Source organism: Macrobrachium nipponense, chromosome 28 (genome assembly GCF_015104395.2).
Source record: "Macrobrachium nipponense isolate FS-2020 chromosome 28, ASM1510439v2, whole genome shotgun sequence".
Classification (NCBI taxonomy): Eukaryota; Metazoa; Arthropoda; class Malacostraca; order Decapoda; family Palaemonidae; genus Macrobrachium; species Macrobrachium nipponense.
In genome coordinates this window covers 12,776,699-12,794,198 of record NC_087217.1, presented here as the reverse complement: position 1 = coordinate 12,794,198, position 17,500 = coordinate 12,776,699, and the positions used below count along the sequence as shown (strand labels likewise).

At 34.7% G+C, this 17,500-nt stretch overlaps 2 protein-coding genes across 2 annotated transcripts in view; one reads left to right on the top strand and one right to left on the bottom strand.

The window, feature by feature from the left end:
* Nucleotides 1–10,401, bottom strand: part of LOC135201426 (adenylyltransferase and sulfurtransferase MOCS3-like) — a 60,920-nt gene extending 50,519 nt beyond the window's left edge. The window contains exon 1 of the mRNA XM_064230338.1: nucleotides 10,314–10,401. Coding sequence (XP_064086408.1) covers nucleotides 10,314–10,337 — 24 coding nt within the window. The 5' untranslated portion in view covers nucleotides 10,338–10,401. The remainder of the gene's footprint in view (nucleotides 1–10,313) is intronic.
* A 2,989-nt stretch (nucleotides 10,402–13,390) lies between these two features.
* Nucleotides 13,391–17,500, top strand: part of LOC135201425 (mucin-2-like) — a 39,500-nt gene continuing 35,390 nt past the window's right edge. Inside the window, exon 1 of the mRNA XM_064230337.1 lies at nucleotides 13,391–13,589. Coding sequence (XP_064086407.1) covers nucleotides 13,535–13,589 — 55 coding nt within the window. The 5' untranslated portion in view covers nucleotides 13,391–13,534. The remainder of the gene's footprint in view (nucleotides 13,590–17,500) is intronic.

Below are 17,500 nucleotides of genomic sequence, written 5' to 3'. Positions count from 1 at the left end.
GTATTACATTCATTGTATCTGTGTTCTCGGTCGCTCTGCATGCGAGTAATTGCATGGCAATGAACTCTCTGCAACAGATCAGATTTTGGGAGACTTTTCCTTCCTTGGGGTGGAGTGCAATATCGATGTTTGAGAACCGCGAACAGAAAAGTTTCTCAAAAATGGCAGTGAAACAAATATATATATATGTATATATATATATATATATATATATATATATATATATATATATATATATATATATATGTATATATATATATATAAAATCATGCCTATAAAAATAAAAATATACATATAATTATATAACTATATTTTCATATATATATATATATATAAATATAAAATTCTTTATAATCATATATATATATATACATGTATAATCATACACACACACACACACACACACACATATATATATATATATATATATATATATATATATATATATATATATATATATGAGAGAGAGAGAGGTGGGGGTAGTTTACCTAATCCTTTCGAACTAGGTGATCCTATGGGCCTAGGGTGGATCAAACTTGCTATGCCTAAATGAAACCATTCCCTTAAAGACCGTATCCGAATTTCTAAACACTATTTTCAACTGGTCATTACCACTATCAAAATTGCTAAATTATACAATTTTTCATGTTAAACACATTAAGTTTTCATTAACATACCATTTTTCTTACAATCGGAACATGTTGATTTTATTTGAAACAAATGAATATGTACGGTATAGAAAAAGTATCAGAAAGAGGGTTTCCGTTATGCACGTAAATTAATACAATCAAAAGCCATCTGATACCCTTTCAAAGCTGTGTAAAATCTAAGTTTACTAGGATTGTACATACTTGGATGATGCATAAATAATGTAGTACTTGTTTACGTAAAAATTATAGATACATATATTAAGTATTATATTGTGATACCATAGGCTATAAGCGAGTGACATACCGTATTATTACAATCGGAGATTAATGCCATGGTAGCTAATCAAGTACGGAAAATGAGGTACATAATACTTTTAAAAAATAAATAAATAAATAAAAAATAAAAAAAAATTCACGTAAGCAATTCTGCAATTTACTTTCAACTATAATTCTATTTTCACTCTAATACGATTTGCCTTTATATATCTTTAAAATCCATATTCCTAAAATCACTTATATACAGTCCTGCTAGACCCACATACATTTCCACAACATGTACCTGTAACATAACGTATCTCGTTTTTAGCGCTTCTCAAATGCCAAATCAGTCACTCTTTATAATTTCCCGCCTCATTTCTACACAACGAAATTCTTATTCACGAATACTTTTAACCACACGACCCGCAAGTCGACCCATCAGATTTCTAAAAACCCCAGTTTTTATCATACCACGACCTCTTCTTGTTCTTGTTCTTCTTCCAGCAAATGAAGACGCCACAGGCTTCACGCAAACCGTGTTTACAATCGGCGATTACGGTCTATCTTTGGTGTTTCCGTGTCACTTCAGCTCTGCTACATTTCCGAGAAGGATGGTTTCAATTGATGGCTCCGGAGTGAGCTTCGGTCCCTCTGTATTGGCTGCTTACTGCTTCGCTTCCATGGGTGTTCTTTCAAAGGAGTATCCGTCTTCATTAATTCTTGGTAGCCTGCTCGATTGTCTTGCTCGTCTTCAATGATTGTTTGTCTGCTTGATTTTCATATAATCGTTGTCTAAATATTCTGATCAGGAAGTTGATTGGTAGTGTGTGTGTGTATAAAAGGCCTATTAAAACCGTTTTAACAGAAGAATTTATTTACATATATATGCATATATATATATATATATATATATATATATATATATATATATATACATATATATATAATATATATATATATATATATATATATATATATATATATATATATATCGATTGTCTTGCTCGTCTTTAATGATTGTTTGTCTGCTTGATTTTTCATATAATCGTTGTCTAAATATTCTGATCAGGAAGTTGATTGGTAGTGTGTGTGTGTGTGTGTATAAAAGGCCTATTAAAACCGTTTTAACAGAAGAATTTATTTACATATATATGCATATATATATATATATATATATATATATATATATATATATATATATATATATATATACTGTCAGGTATTTCCTTTTTTAAAACTAGAATCTGAGTGCTGGTTGTATTTTCATCCAATAGATGGCGTTGGTTGTCCATTCTATCATCCTTGGGTGTTGTTTTGCATTCGCTTTAATAGATGGCGTTGGTTGTTCTGTTCGTTATTTTAGTGTCCTTGGTTTTACTTATTGTTTACTTTGATTTACTTTCCAAGTGATAGCCACTACATTACGAACCTCGCAACCTTTCACATGGTAAGAAGTTATTTGCTCTTTGTTATATACCTTATGTCCTATGTAAATAATTATTATGTAAAGCTATTATGGTTTAGTGATATGTTAACAGTGACCTTTTGTTCTAAGCTATTGTTTGGTGTATTTTACTTTTGCCAGACACTCTACCTTACATTGCCTTGCCTTGCTTGACATTATCTTGCCTTATGGTGTCTTGTCTGTTTAACATCTTGTCTTAACTTGTATGACCTGTTGGATGTACCATTTTACTTACCTGGTGCAAGATCTGTCATCATGGATCTACCATCTTCAGCCATCTAGACAATTTCAAGAATGTACCCACATTCTAAACCACTACGTACCATCTTCAGCCATCTAGATAATTTCAAGAGTGTACCCACATTCCAACCTACGTGTCATCTATTACTATTATAAGTTATTCTATCTATTGTTAATAAATTGATAATTTTTATAATTATTTTGTTTTTACCTGATACCAGTCTAGCCAAAGTGTTAGGTAACAAGCGCCTAATACATTTTCATCTATGGAAATAAAAGCTTGACACACACACACACACACACACACATATATATATATATATATTATATATATATATATATATATATATATATATATATATATATATATACATATATACTATATATATAATTTATATTTTGCGCCTTTATGATTAATATCTAACCGCCTTTGCAGAAAATTTTTGAAACATTTATACATATACATTAATTTTGTTACATATTTCGGAGATGCGTATAATTTGAACACATGACAGAAAACTTTTACCAAAACATTTGTGAAAATCTAGTAACGGGACCTGCACAAATATTTACAAGATTAAAACTGATCATATCAATGAGAAGTATGCTAACAATACAAAAGCCAACGAGAAAAAAATGCGTCAAAGATTCTTCGGCACAATCGAGTTTTCTGTACAGACGCTACAGCGTATAATCAATGCCACCGAAAATAGATCTATCTTTCGGTGGTCTCGGTATAATGCTGTATGAGCCGGGGCCCATGAAACTTTATCCACTGCCAGGTGGTGGCCTATCCAATATCATTGCCATAAGGACGATTATGGCTAAATCTTACCTAAATAAAAACTACTGAGGCTAGAGGGCTGCAATTTGGTATGTTTGATGATTGGAGGGTGGATGATCAACATACGAATTTGCAGCCCTCCAAAGGCTCTTTGATCTATCTCAGAATTTAATCGTCTCTTCCTTGGTCCTGTTGCCAGACCCTACGCAGAATTTCATGACAACTCAGTAGATGAATTTTTGAGATATCCTGTAGACAGACAGATAAAGATGAGCAGAGGCAAACACCCAGAAGAGTTTATATAAAACACTTGACAAGAAAATGGCACAGTAGGAATGAATACACAAGAAACGGAACAACAAAGATAACACCTTTCGAAAGGCACAAGAATTTGATTGATATTAAATAAGGTACTGGATATAGATGACGAGGAAAGATACCACAATATAGTTAATATAGATAATTTTAATGTCTATAACATCATAACATAAAACGAAATGCTATAATGAAAACAGCAGTCGTCATATAAGTATCCCTGCATTCTAAGCAGGCAACCAAGCCTTGAAAAAAATTTCCCTGGTGAGTAAGCAGGCGACATCTCCTGGGAAAATAAATGTCAGGTGTGTAAGCAGGTTACCTCCCCTGGTAAAAAAATTTCTGGTGAGCGAGCAGCAAGCTCGCCTGGAAAAACATTTCCAGGTGAATAAGCAGGCAACCTCGCCTGGAAAAAATCTTCCAGGTGAGTAAGCAGGTAACCTCTCCAGGGGAAAAAAATGTCCAGGTGAGTAAGCAGGTTACCTGTCCTGGAAAAAAATTTCTAGTGAGCAAGCAGGCAACCACACACGGAAAAAATGAAATGTCCAGGTGCGTAAGCAGGCAACCTCGACTGGAAAAGTTTTCCAGATAAGTAAGCAGGCAACCTTTCCGGGGAAAAAATGTCCAGATGATTAAGCATACAACCTCTCCTGGGAAAAAGTTTTCCAGGTGAGTAAGCAGGTAACCTCTCCTGGGAAAACCATTTCCAATGGGCGAGCAGGCAATCTCGCCTGGAAAAAGTTTTCTAAGTGAGTAAGCAGGTAACCTCTCCTGGAAAAAAAATTCCAGGTGAGCAAGCAGGCAACATCGCCTGAAAAAGTTTTCTAGGTGAGTAAGCAGGCAACCATTCCTGGGAAGAAAATTCCAGTTGAGTAAGCAGACTACCTCTCCTGGGAAAAATTGTCCAGTGAGCAAGCAGGCAACCTCGCCTGGAAAAAAAGTTTTCCAAGTGAATTAGCAGGTAACCTCTCCTGGGGAAAATATTTCCATGTGACCAAGCAGGCAACCTCGCCTGGAAAAGTTTTCCAGGTGACTAAGCAGGCAACCTCTCTTGGAAAAAAAAAAGGTTTCCAGATGAGTAAGCAGGCGACCTCGCCTGGGTAAAAAAATTCCCAGGTGAGTATGAAGGCAACCTCGCCTGGAAAAGTTTTCCAGATGAGTAAATAGTGACCTCGCCTGGAAAAAAAGTTTTCCAGGTGTGTAAGCAGGTATCCTCTTCTGGGGAAAAAATTCCCAGGTGAGTATGCAGGCAACCTCGCCTGGAAAAGTTTTCCAGATGAGTAAGCAGGCGACCTCGCCTGGAAAAAGTCTTTCAGGTGAGTAAACAGGCACCCATTCCTGAAGAAAATAATTCAAGGTGAGTAAACAAGCAACATATACTGGAAATCACTTGAAGGCGAGACTGCCAGTTTTGCCATACAAATTCCACCACATTGTATTTGGGGACAAACACGGAATGCCTACCCAGATCTGGTGGGAGGGGAGTGGGTAAAATCAAATATATGAATAGAGTAGGCCAGCAATAATTCCAAAGTATCTAGTATTTCCATTCCTACTATGTACTTTGTAAATGAGTGGATATAGTGTTGGCCCGGCAAATCACCAGTCAACGCTTTAAATCTCTGCAGGGGAGGAAGGTCTGTCGTTATAATAAATGTCAATAACGGCAATTTGGAATTTGGTGAAAATTGCCTCCAACATCGAAGCTTTGGTTAATAAGAGATAAATTTAAATTCCTGCTAATACTATTATTCAATCATAATCATGTTACCAATGCTATCATTATCAAACCGACTGTCATTTTCAATATTAAATTTTATATTATCTATTCACTTTCAATCAAAGCCTTCTGGCTTTCCTAAGGCTGTTTAGCAATTCTGTCCCTTGTCTCTCTCTCTCTCCCTCTCTATCAGCCGCCGCACGTTTTCTCATTTTCGCTTTCTTTCTTTGTCTTGATCCGATCAGCACAGCGCAGCCATTGTCTTTCCTTATCTGCTTCGTTCATCGTTAGCATAGAACGGGTCGTCTTTCTCCTCCACGTCTTCATTTCTCTCTAAATATACTCTCCCTCCTTCACACAACACACACACACAAGTAAATATTTACTAACAGGACCTCACTGAAACTGGATGGTATCTAGCGGAGATGTTTGTTCATAAAAGTTACAAGATTTCCTGGACTAACAGTCGTCATTGTCAAGTTTTCTGTTGGTAATTGTATTACTAACAGTGATGATGTTAACATAAGAGAATATATATAGCATATGTATTATATGTAGGCATATATTATATTATTATATAATATATATATATCTATATATATATATAATATATGTATATATATATATATATAATTATAATAATATTATATATATATAATATATATATTATTACATACTACATACACACATACGTATATATATAACCTATGCACAGCCTTTAATTATTTTAATAATTATGCACATACATAGTGTAATTCAGTCAATTCATTCAATAGTTTTTATACAATTGAGTATTTTCTTTTAAATCTCTCTCTTCTTCACAGAGTTATTTCCTTGATTATTTGTTTTTCTTTTCTCTTCTATATCATCCTTTTAAGAAACTCCAAGAGATTAACCATATTTTCATCCCATGTCCTGTCTAACTTCCTCTCAATACTGTCATATTCCTTCATGAATTTCAACGTAGACCACCCGTTTAAAACCCTGAGCAATTTTCTCTATTATAATCACATATAAATCAATGCATTCTAATTCCACCAGAAATCTTTCTAGGATTTTATTACTCTATCTCCCTCGGTGGTGGTTTCACCACACATTCTCAGGCATAATCGATACTTAGTCTTCATTTATTTCTTTAGACCCACTTTTTTATATTTTCTGGCCATTTCTGTATTTCATGCAAAGCTGAATCCTGACCCTTGAAGTTTTGTTCTGCCGTCATAATTATTGCTTTTCTTTTTTATTTTATTTTTATTTTTTTTTGGGCAGGTTTTGATGGTCGAACGGAGAATTTTCCTCTCTCTCTCTCTCTCTCTCTCTCTCTCTCTCTCTCTCTCTCTCTCTCTCTCTCTCTCTCTCTCCTGCTTTTCACGCGTAGAAGTTCAATCATACATTATCGCGTGAAGCAAGGATTGCAAAAAGTGTATGATGAAGTAAATGAGAAGAAAAATGCAATGGTCTTACAACAATCATACTTGGATATGTACATTTATCTTTCAGCTGTAAGCTGTTTCCCCATAATGGGGGTGCGGGCATGGGGCGGGGGTCCATAAGAAAAAACAAGACAGTAATGACTGCCATTTTCGTCCTTTAACTATACTCTATAGAAGCATGGATGAACATCCCATACCCAAACACTTCTACAACAAAGAACATTCCAATAGGGCACCTATATTCTATTCGCATTAATCTTTCACCGTTCTAAAAACATGAGAATGGGGAAAAAGATGATTTACTCCTATGTAAATCATTTAATTTGTTTTTATATGCTAAGTGCAATAAATAAATAAAATCTCTTTCCAAATAAAAAAAAAACCGAAGAAACAAAGAGAGTGTCTTTTTAACTTATAATTTATCTAGATTTCGAACAGATCATATGAGATCATCCGCCAGGTTACGAAGTATTGAGAATGATTATCCATAATAAGATATTTTATGCCCCTCAGTCCTTTTTCTCGTTCTTATCGTGTCGTCTCATTAATATAAACGTAAAATTAATTCTCAAAATTCTGCCGAAGTTTATTCTCATAAAAAAGTAAATGTCGTCTTGTATCAAGTTCTAATTTTATTCATAGCCACTAGATGTCAGTGATGAGAGCCAGCAGTTTCAAATAATCAAATGGGGGGGGGCGGGAATCAGAGAGAGATAGAGAGAGGATGAGGAGGGAAAGAGAAGAGAGAGAGACGATGATGAGAGAGAGAGAGAGGAGAGAAAGAGAGAGAGAGAGAGAGAGAGAGAGAGAGAGAGAGAGAGAGAGAGAGAGAGGTTAGTAGCAATTTAGATCCAACTTTAAGAACCGTGACTGAACCAACTAAAATATCTTACCAAACTTGATGCAAATCTTTTTAAATCTTTGGCGCAATCGAGTTTTCTGTACATCGTATAGCCACCGAAATTGGATCTATCTTTCGGTTTTCTCGGTAGGCTGTATGAACCGCGCCCCATGAAACTTTAAAGACGGCCCCGGTGGTGGCATGGCCAATATTGTTGTCAGACGTACAATTATGGGTAACTGTAACCTTAAATAAAATAAAATCAAAACTACTGAGGCTAGAGGGCTGCAATTTGGTATGTTGAATGATTGGAGGGTGGGTGATTAACATACCAATTTGCAGCCCTCTAGCCTCCGTAAATTTTAAGATCTGAGGGCGGACAGAAAAAAGTGTGTACAGAAAAGTGCGGACGGACAGACAAAGCCGGCACAATATAGTTTTTTTTTTTTTCAGAAAACTAATAAAGAGTAAAATAAACCCCAATATCGTAGTTGCTATGGTCACCTTATGTTGATGTTATATCATTATCCTGAACTGTGCTACCACGGACTATGGGTACAGTCCAAATGCTTTATATTTCAATATTTGGGTCATGTACAATTAAGGCGTAACTGCTACGATTATATTTTATATGAATAATAAATGGCCGAGAATTCAACGAAACCAGTTCGTGATTGTTCTAGATATAACGTGTCTTAATTCGTATTATAATTTTTTTTGAATTGAGTATCACGAATAAAGATTTTAATTAATATCTGTAATGCATCATCACATTGATGGGATTTACAGTTTCCGGCAAAATTTAAGTCTAAATTAAATAAATCAATATATATTATAGATAATTATAGTATTATATATTTCTATATATATAACTAAATATATTACACTATATAATACATACGTTCATACACACACACATATATATATATATATATATATAGATAGATAATATATATATATATATATATATATACATATGTATATATATATATATATATATATATATATATATATATATATATACACGCATACACACACACACACACACACACACACACAACACATATATATATATATATATATATATATATATATATATATATATATATGTACACAAAATGTCTGAGAAACTCGTTTTGATACTTTAAATCGGTAATAATGCCAAATAAATCTTGAATTACACTAAATCATGAGAAAAAAATAAAGGTCAATAAAATGCTCACTATAATCTCCAACGGCAGCAACGGACAACTATTGGGAAATATACTGCTATAAATGGGACTTTATAAGGGGTGGGGTGCTGGGTTTGGGGGTGGGGGGTATGGGCTGAGGTACCAAAATGAATGTAAAACACACTAGGAAGATATTTACTGAAATTAAATTGAGATAGAAGGAGAAAGAGAGAAAGAGAGATTTGTAAATTTCAGGCCACCAGAAAGAGAGAGAGAGAGAGAGAGAGAGAGAGAGAGAGAGAGAGAGAGAGGTTAATAGCAATTCAGATCCAGGCTTAAGAGCCGTGATTGGATCACCTGAAATATCTTACCTGCCCAGATGGAAATCTACGTAATCTGCGATAATGAGAAATAATTTAAGCCCCAATATCGTAGTTATCATTGTTATGCTTATGCTGATAATATAAGATTAATTCAGTGTTGGGTCCAATACTATTTATATATTAGAATTATATATATATATATATATATATATATATATATATATCTATATTATATATATATATAGTATATACAAATACATACATAAATTTTTTATATGAATAAACGGTGGAAGACTCAACAATACCAGTTCGTGATTGTGCAAGACATAACGTGTCTTAACTCGTGAAACAACATTTTTTTGTAGTGAATACCACGAATATAGATTCAAATAATTATCTGCAACGTACCACGCAAGGAAGATTCACGGTGTACGGCAAAAAACACATTTGAGATATATATATATATATATATATATATATATATATATATATATATATATATATATATATATACACACACACTAATATCCAAACATCCCAATAACAGCGCTTTTAAAGTCGATAAGACATTTTGATAATATAAACGAAAATTATATGTCAAATAAAACGTGAAATGAACTAAATCTAGTAAATATAAATATAAATATCCATAAAATGCTCTAATTAATTTCTCACAAAACCAACGAAAATATTAGGAAAAAATCGATATAGCTGGGACGTTTGTGGGGGCGGGGCGGGCGGTGTGTGTTGGTGCAAGGAGGCTTCATATAAATCCAACCTCCTTGGGGTGGTGGGTTTGGGAGTAAGGGTTAGGGGTGGGGGGGGGGGGAATGGGGCGGTACCTATGCACAAAAAAGGAATCCAAAACAACAAAACACAACAGGAAAATCGTTTCTGAAATGACATCTAGGCATAAAAGGGAGACGAGAGAAACTGAGATTCTTAAATCTCAGGACACCAGAGAGAGAGAGAGAGAGAGAGAGAGAGAGAGAATGAAAATCACTCGGTCACATAAAAATCCGTGTTCGCCTTACCTTGTTATCGTAGCTTGGTCCATTACATCCAACCGCACAGGTAAGCAGGCAATCAGTGTATATAGTACATTCACTTACCTTGTGGTTCCCACACCTTGGCATTTTGGGGCTGATCGCTGCTCGTGTGGCTGTGTTGAATTGACGTCGTCATCTTCTCAAGTCGCTCCCTTCCTGGGGGCGAAATGACTCTTGTCAGCTTCAAGGAAGAAATACTGATGTGTCTTTTATTCACATTTTCCCCTTTTTTTCTTATTTATTTAATGCCATTATTGTCATAATTATCGTTACACTGAGATCATAATTGATTCATTTTTATGAATGTTATTATTGTCATCATCAGCTATACATTATTAACCTGATATATTTGACTAATATGTTTATCACTGCACCATGGCCAATTTCAAGATCATTTTTTATTATATATCATATCCCGTAGATGAAACTTACAATTGAATAATTTTTATAAAAGTGACCGCCATCACCAGCTATACACTGTTAACTTGATATATTTGACTAACATTTTTATCACTGCTCCATGACCATTTTCAAGATTATTATTATTATTATTATAATATTATATTCCGGTCAGAAGCCCATAAGGGCTACTGACCCGAAATTCAAGCTTCAAAAGAATACGGCGCTAATTCAGAAGAAGTAACAGAAGGTAATGGGAAAAACAAGATGAGAAGATAATTTATTGGAAAAACAGATAAATCAACAAATAAGCCAATTAATTAAAATGTAAGTAAATTATCAAAATACAAAAACTGAATTAGGGAAGTAATGCATTTATGATCACCAATGGCGAAACAATTTTATGGAATAAATATTTCACCTGAAATGACAATTGAAATTCAGTACAGAACAAGGAATGTAATGCTGTGATTCTGTTGAATCAGCTACAGGCTACATGGAGGCGTAATACAGACCCCGAGACTACATTTATTTACAATATTTGGCATTAAGGTCAAAACAGGGTTTCTTGGAACTACGTCTCGCAAATATCCAATACACTACCAACTAGGTTTTGATGAACAGGAGTTTAATTCAAAAGAATCAAGAGGTAGAAGAAGGTTTTCAGAGTCTTACAAGATGTGAGTGAGTGGCGCAGTCTACTTGTATGAGAGTTTGATGTGCTGCTGATGAGATACTTTGGTCAGGTGTACGAACCCCCTAATGCAGGGGTTCTTAACCTTTTATAATTCCAGAGCCCCATCATGAATTTCCCAATACGGTTCCATACCCGCTTTATTTAAGTCCACTTACGTCCTATTTGTTGACAATGTAACTTAATACACTTTAATTTATTAAACTTGATAAAAGATGAAAGTATCCTGCTTAAGAAAAAACATTAATTCATTTTACTTATTTCATTCATGAAAATTTTAAATAGTACCCAAGTCGCTTGAAAAATAGAATGACAATTCTAATTCATAATTCATCATTGTACCCATGTATACATTGACATATTTAAATCAAATATATGCACATATTCTGAGATAAAGTCCAGTCCCATACGCCCACCATGTGGTTCTCATACCTCCAAGGGGTATGGCTACCCACTGTTAAGAACCCCTGGCCTAATATTACGGAGGTTTAACAACACGGGAGGTAGTATATCCACGATTTATCAGTTTATGTATAAATGCGGCATAGTGACCTCTATGTGTTTTCATTTCTCCGGTGCCAGCCTCTGTAGGGCAAAGCTTTTAAGTTGAAAATAATGCACATATATATACGGATATGTGGAAACGTACATATTTCATTATGCATACATTTGTAAGTGCGCGCACACACACACACATCCCCACCCGAACACTATACACACACACACACACACACACACACACACACACACATATATATATATATATATATATATATATATATATATATATATATATATATATATATATATATATATATATATATATACATATATACGTGATTCATTTATCACACATCGGTGAAAAATAAGAGACAGGGTGTATAGGTCTTGACCGGTTTCGACATTATTTCCGAGCCATTGACGAAGGACTGATACACAGTATTAGAAGTCACAAATACATATACTACAGAAACAGTACTGACGGACATATATTCAGAGAGAGAGAGAGAGAGAGAGAGAGAGAGAGAGAGAGAGAGAGAGAGAGAGAGACCCCACCCCAGCCTAAGGACATGGAATAACAGCGTTCGGGAGAACGAAAATGTCAGCACACACTAGGTTGTTTCCACCAACGTCGCCGCCGCCGGGATCCAGCAACTGAAAAAGTCAAAGAGAACATGAGATCCACCCCGAGTGTCACGAAGACGACACACAGATAAGTCGCCAAGGCCGCCATCTTTGTAAGAGACGCGTTAATTTCCTGTTATTACCGCGATTAAGAAACTGAGACGCCGCCGCGATGATGGAAGGAGGTCCTTGTCTCGGCCGGGAATCTCCTGACGAAGGAAATCTGCTCCACCAACCTCATTCATATGTGATCATGAAAAGAAGAAGAAGAAAAGAAGAAGAATGAGAAAAAAGAAGGAGAAGATGGCGGGTTCACAGTCTCACATGAGGTCGTGACGTTTCGCTGGGTCACACCAGGTGAATCTGTGGGTTGCCAACGGCTCCTTTCTTGATTAATTAAAACTCCTTAGTTGGGTTTTCGATTTTTATCTCTTCTCCTAAACGGAGTAGCATGCAAAGAAGAATAAAAAATAAAATAAAGAAAAGGGAATGACCGTATTTATTAAGGTCTTTTATACCTCACACATGGAGTATGTACTAATATATTTTCTCGATCTGAAAGTAAACAGCTTAAACCTATCCTTCCCTGTCTTAAGAAAGACCGATTACCATTTTTGGCCTCGCCTTGCCTCAGAGGCACCCCACCTAACGCCCTCATGCCCACACCCCCCTCCCCCTCCAGATCCCCCGCCCTTCTCACCCCCTAAGCAGTTCAGCTGGCATCTTTCCTCTCCTGATCTTACCCAACCTCTCGTCGTCTTTGGGTGCCTTCCTCAGTGCCTCCTCCCCCTCCCTTTCCTCACTCCTCCTCCTCTTCCTCCTCCTCCCCCCTCCTCAAGACTGGAACGACCCTCGGCGTACATGGAAGAGACTATAAAAGTGAGAGTGAATCTTCACGCGGGCCTCAGTTCCTTCCGTTCGAACGAATCGCTCACTTTTAAAGATACAGTGCGTTCCTCTGTTGTGCTTTTCACTGGTGATTCATACATTTCTCATAAAATTCTTCATACACTCTCATACATTCTACCGACTGAAGCAGCGATTTGGACGTCGTCTCTCCAACAAAATGAGTCGAAATCGGATAAAGTTCGGCGCCTTCTATTGGATTCACCTCCTGTTAGGTGGGTGAACAGTGACGGTTTTGTTTCATTTTTTGAGTCGGAGGAAAATTTCTGGTGGTTCTGACGCGTGATTTCGTCCTTGTGAAAACAAAACAAACATACAAAACAAAACAACAGTAGTGTTGATTCAAAATTCGAGTCATGTGTTTAGGAAAAAATCCATCTAAAGTTTGTCGGACATTTGGCTTTGTGCATTTCAACAATTGACTTACTGTGGTTTTTCAGCTTAAAAAAACTAGTACTAAAACACCGAAACTGGTGTTTAAAAGCCATAACACGAAAACTAGTACTTAAAGACCTTTATGTTTGCTTACAATTATGCTTTTGTCTGACGAAAATTTTGATTCGTGTGTGTTGGGAACTATGCTTTAATATATTCAGTTTTCTCTCCTATACAATGATAAGAATGTATAGGAATCTTTATACAAACAAAACAATTAAGATAACAACTTGGCATAGTTGTGTATGTGACTCTGACGGTATAAATAGACTCAAATATGAAGTCACAAATACCCTGTGATTTCGAAATTCTCTTTGCCCCGGGAATAAATTACACTCAAAAGGGAATTACTTATGAAAAGTCCGTCTACCCGACCAGGATTCGAGCGTATGCATTTCGGATTTGATACAGAGACATTCACATTCATCTCTGCTCAAATCTAAATTGTATGGGTTCGAATCCGGTTGAGTCATATGCCTTCATCATTTATAATTCCCTTTAGGTATGATGTATAATTTATTGTCGAGGTAATTCGATATGACAAGGTACTTGAAAGCATAAAGCCAATTGTAAATTTGCGACATAAATATCATATACATAGGTATGTATGCATTCATATGTGCTATACTGATCATATGAATGTGTCTGACTGTAATCCAGGCTTTACTAGTGACTAAACGAGTGCATAAAAGATTATATCATTTTTGTGTGATTTGATGATTTTTATGTATATATGCGCTTATACGCATGTCAACGAATGTAAAAGCATATGCATTAATTTCTATACAAGCATAACAAGCATATTAATATATATAAAATATATACTATGTATATGTGTGTCTACATATATATATTCATATTACTTATATATATATATATATATATATATATATATATATATATATATATAACATGTGTGCGCGTGTGCGTAAAGAGAGAGAGAGAGAGAGAGAGAGAGAGAGAGAGAGAGAGAGAGAGAGATTAAAGAAAGTAAGAAGGAATCCGCTGCACCGCCCTTAAATATCTGATGAGCAGATGTGGGTGAAATGAGAGAGAGAGAGAGAGAGAGAGAGAGAGAGTAGAGATGATTAGTCAATGAAACATAATTTGTACCGGGAACTTTTATCAGTGAAAGAAATGAGGTCTTGAGTTAGGAAGATGGTGGATACGTTGGAAAATTGATGGGGGATTATGATAGAGTCTGATTAACTGATGGTTTATTCGGAAATTCATCTAATTCACTACTGAAGAACCCTGTCTATTCATAAATTCATCTATTTCTTTAATGAATAACCCTGTCATGAACTAAATTCAATAGTTTCCACATTCACTTAAAGGCAACCTGTTCTTTGCAAGTTTATCAAGAAATTAGTATTTATTATATATAAATGTATAAACAGTTCAAATAACAACAACAACAATAATAATAATGAATTGATTGATTAATAGATTTTAGGCAACATGCCAAGCACTAGGGCAACTAAGGCCATTCAATCTGAAGTAATGCCCACATTGCAACGCGTGAGGTGCACTGACGGCACTATCGCCCAAAAGGGGAATATAATAATGAAGACGATGACGATGATGTTGATGCAAAAAAAAAAAAAAAAAAGTTTTAAGAGCAGGAAACACTGTCTGATGGGTGGAGTACCGTGAGTTTTAAAAAGAAAGGTCGCTAGAGCCACGAAAAAAAAGAGTGAAGGACAGGCAACGTATTTCGACTTTATTTTCGTGGCTGGAAATTTCTGGCAGAACATACGACTTGTAATATTCCTAGACTGCGTGCATTTTCGTAAGAAAAAAAAAAAATAAAACAAAATAAAATACTTATCGCGTCCACAATTAAGTATAAGGGCGGGAATGAATTAAAAAGTAAAATAGTTCAATGGAAAAAGCAAATTTTTTATAAATCACTTTCGTTTCCCTAGCCGTATGCACACAAAAGCAAATAAATATGTATACAATATATATATATATATAATTAAAACATTCATTTAATTCAACTTGCCTTCAGAAGTCTGAATTAAAGATTTAAAGAAGACGAATCAGTAAAGCATGGAGTTAATATTTAAATTAATTTTTTTTCATCTGGTATTTGTCTCTTTAACTTATATATATAAATAAAATAAATAAATATATATATATATATATATATATATATATATATATATAATCACACACAAAGTATATACCTGTACATATATACGCACACAAATATACATACATATCCATATGCATATACTACACAGATGCGTGCGAGTGAGTATGCAAATCAGCAAAAAGTTCACGGTACCGGAAATACAATTAACCCGCGAAAATGAAAGGGTCCAGGTGGCGGCAACAAGTGCCTTTAAGTAGCGTTATTTTCAACCACACAACCTCCAGCGGTGACATATTGAAAGCAAAAGGTGATGGAAGGTTTATTGCGTTCAGTGGTCACTTATTGGAATTTTTTTCTCGTTTAAATAAGAGTAAATGAACAAGCCTAAAGATGTACTGTCAATAAGCAGTATTAGTATAAAATTACGATGCATGACATATGTTACGACTGTAATACAATAATTAATGCCATTAGAACTTAATAGGTACTGTAAGAACGGCGAGAAATATAAATGAGAAGTATTATTTTCTTCAATAATGATTATAGATGATTATAGTGATCAATAATGATTAGTGATACTGAACACTCGATAATGAATGGAAATGATGCAGATATTACTATAGTGAAAGGGTTAGTAATATTGCTTTCAGTAAAATGAAAACTTTTCAATTTTTTAACCAGTATTAATTAGGTTTCTATTTGCTGTAGCTAAAGCGACTTGTCTTTACTAAAGCAATGGTTAGAAAATAACCGTATCTAAAAAATGGACTATCTATAACATAATCTATAAGTAGCGTAAATACTATCTAACGTGTTTTCACGTTATTTCCACTTCAGTACTTTGTAATTTGACAGATAGTTTTGCTGGTTAACCTTCCGGCATTAATGCTTCCCGTGTTTATTATTATTATTATTATTATTATTATTATTATTATTTCTATTAGTTATTATTATTATTCTTTATTATTTTATTAGTTATTATAATTATTATTTTATTTTATTTTATTTTTTTTTTTTTTTTTGTCTGGGTGGTGTTATAGTGTGGGGTTCCGGGTTGCATCCTGCTTCCTAAGGAGTCCATCACTTTTCTTACTATGTGCGCTGTTTCCAGGAGCACATTCTTCTGCAGGAGTCCTGGAGCTACTTCAGCATTTAAATTTTGCAGGTTCCTTTTCAAGGATCTCGGGATCGTGCCTAGTGTCCCTATGATTATGTGTACAATTTCCACTGGATTATTATATTATTATTATTATTATTATTATTATTATTATTATTATTATTATTATTAAATTAAAAAATACTCAGTTCAGTGTACCCTGCCAGCAGATGTCTGAGAAAAAGAAGCGAAATCGTAAAAAAATAAGAATTCTTTATAATGAAGACGAATCCACAGAGCGAAAAGTGGTTACATTTATTAAGAGAGAAGGACTGTAACTTTTCATTTCTTATTTACGGCGTTTCAAATACTTAGAAAAAAATTATGAATCTGTCCCGCAGGAACAGTTTAAGAAATATAAGTCAATTTGACTCGATTGATTTGGTGACAAAATTAGCTTTCATTTCCAATTACGTTCGTCCTTTTTCTTCGAA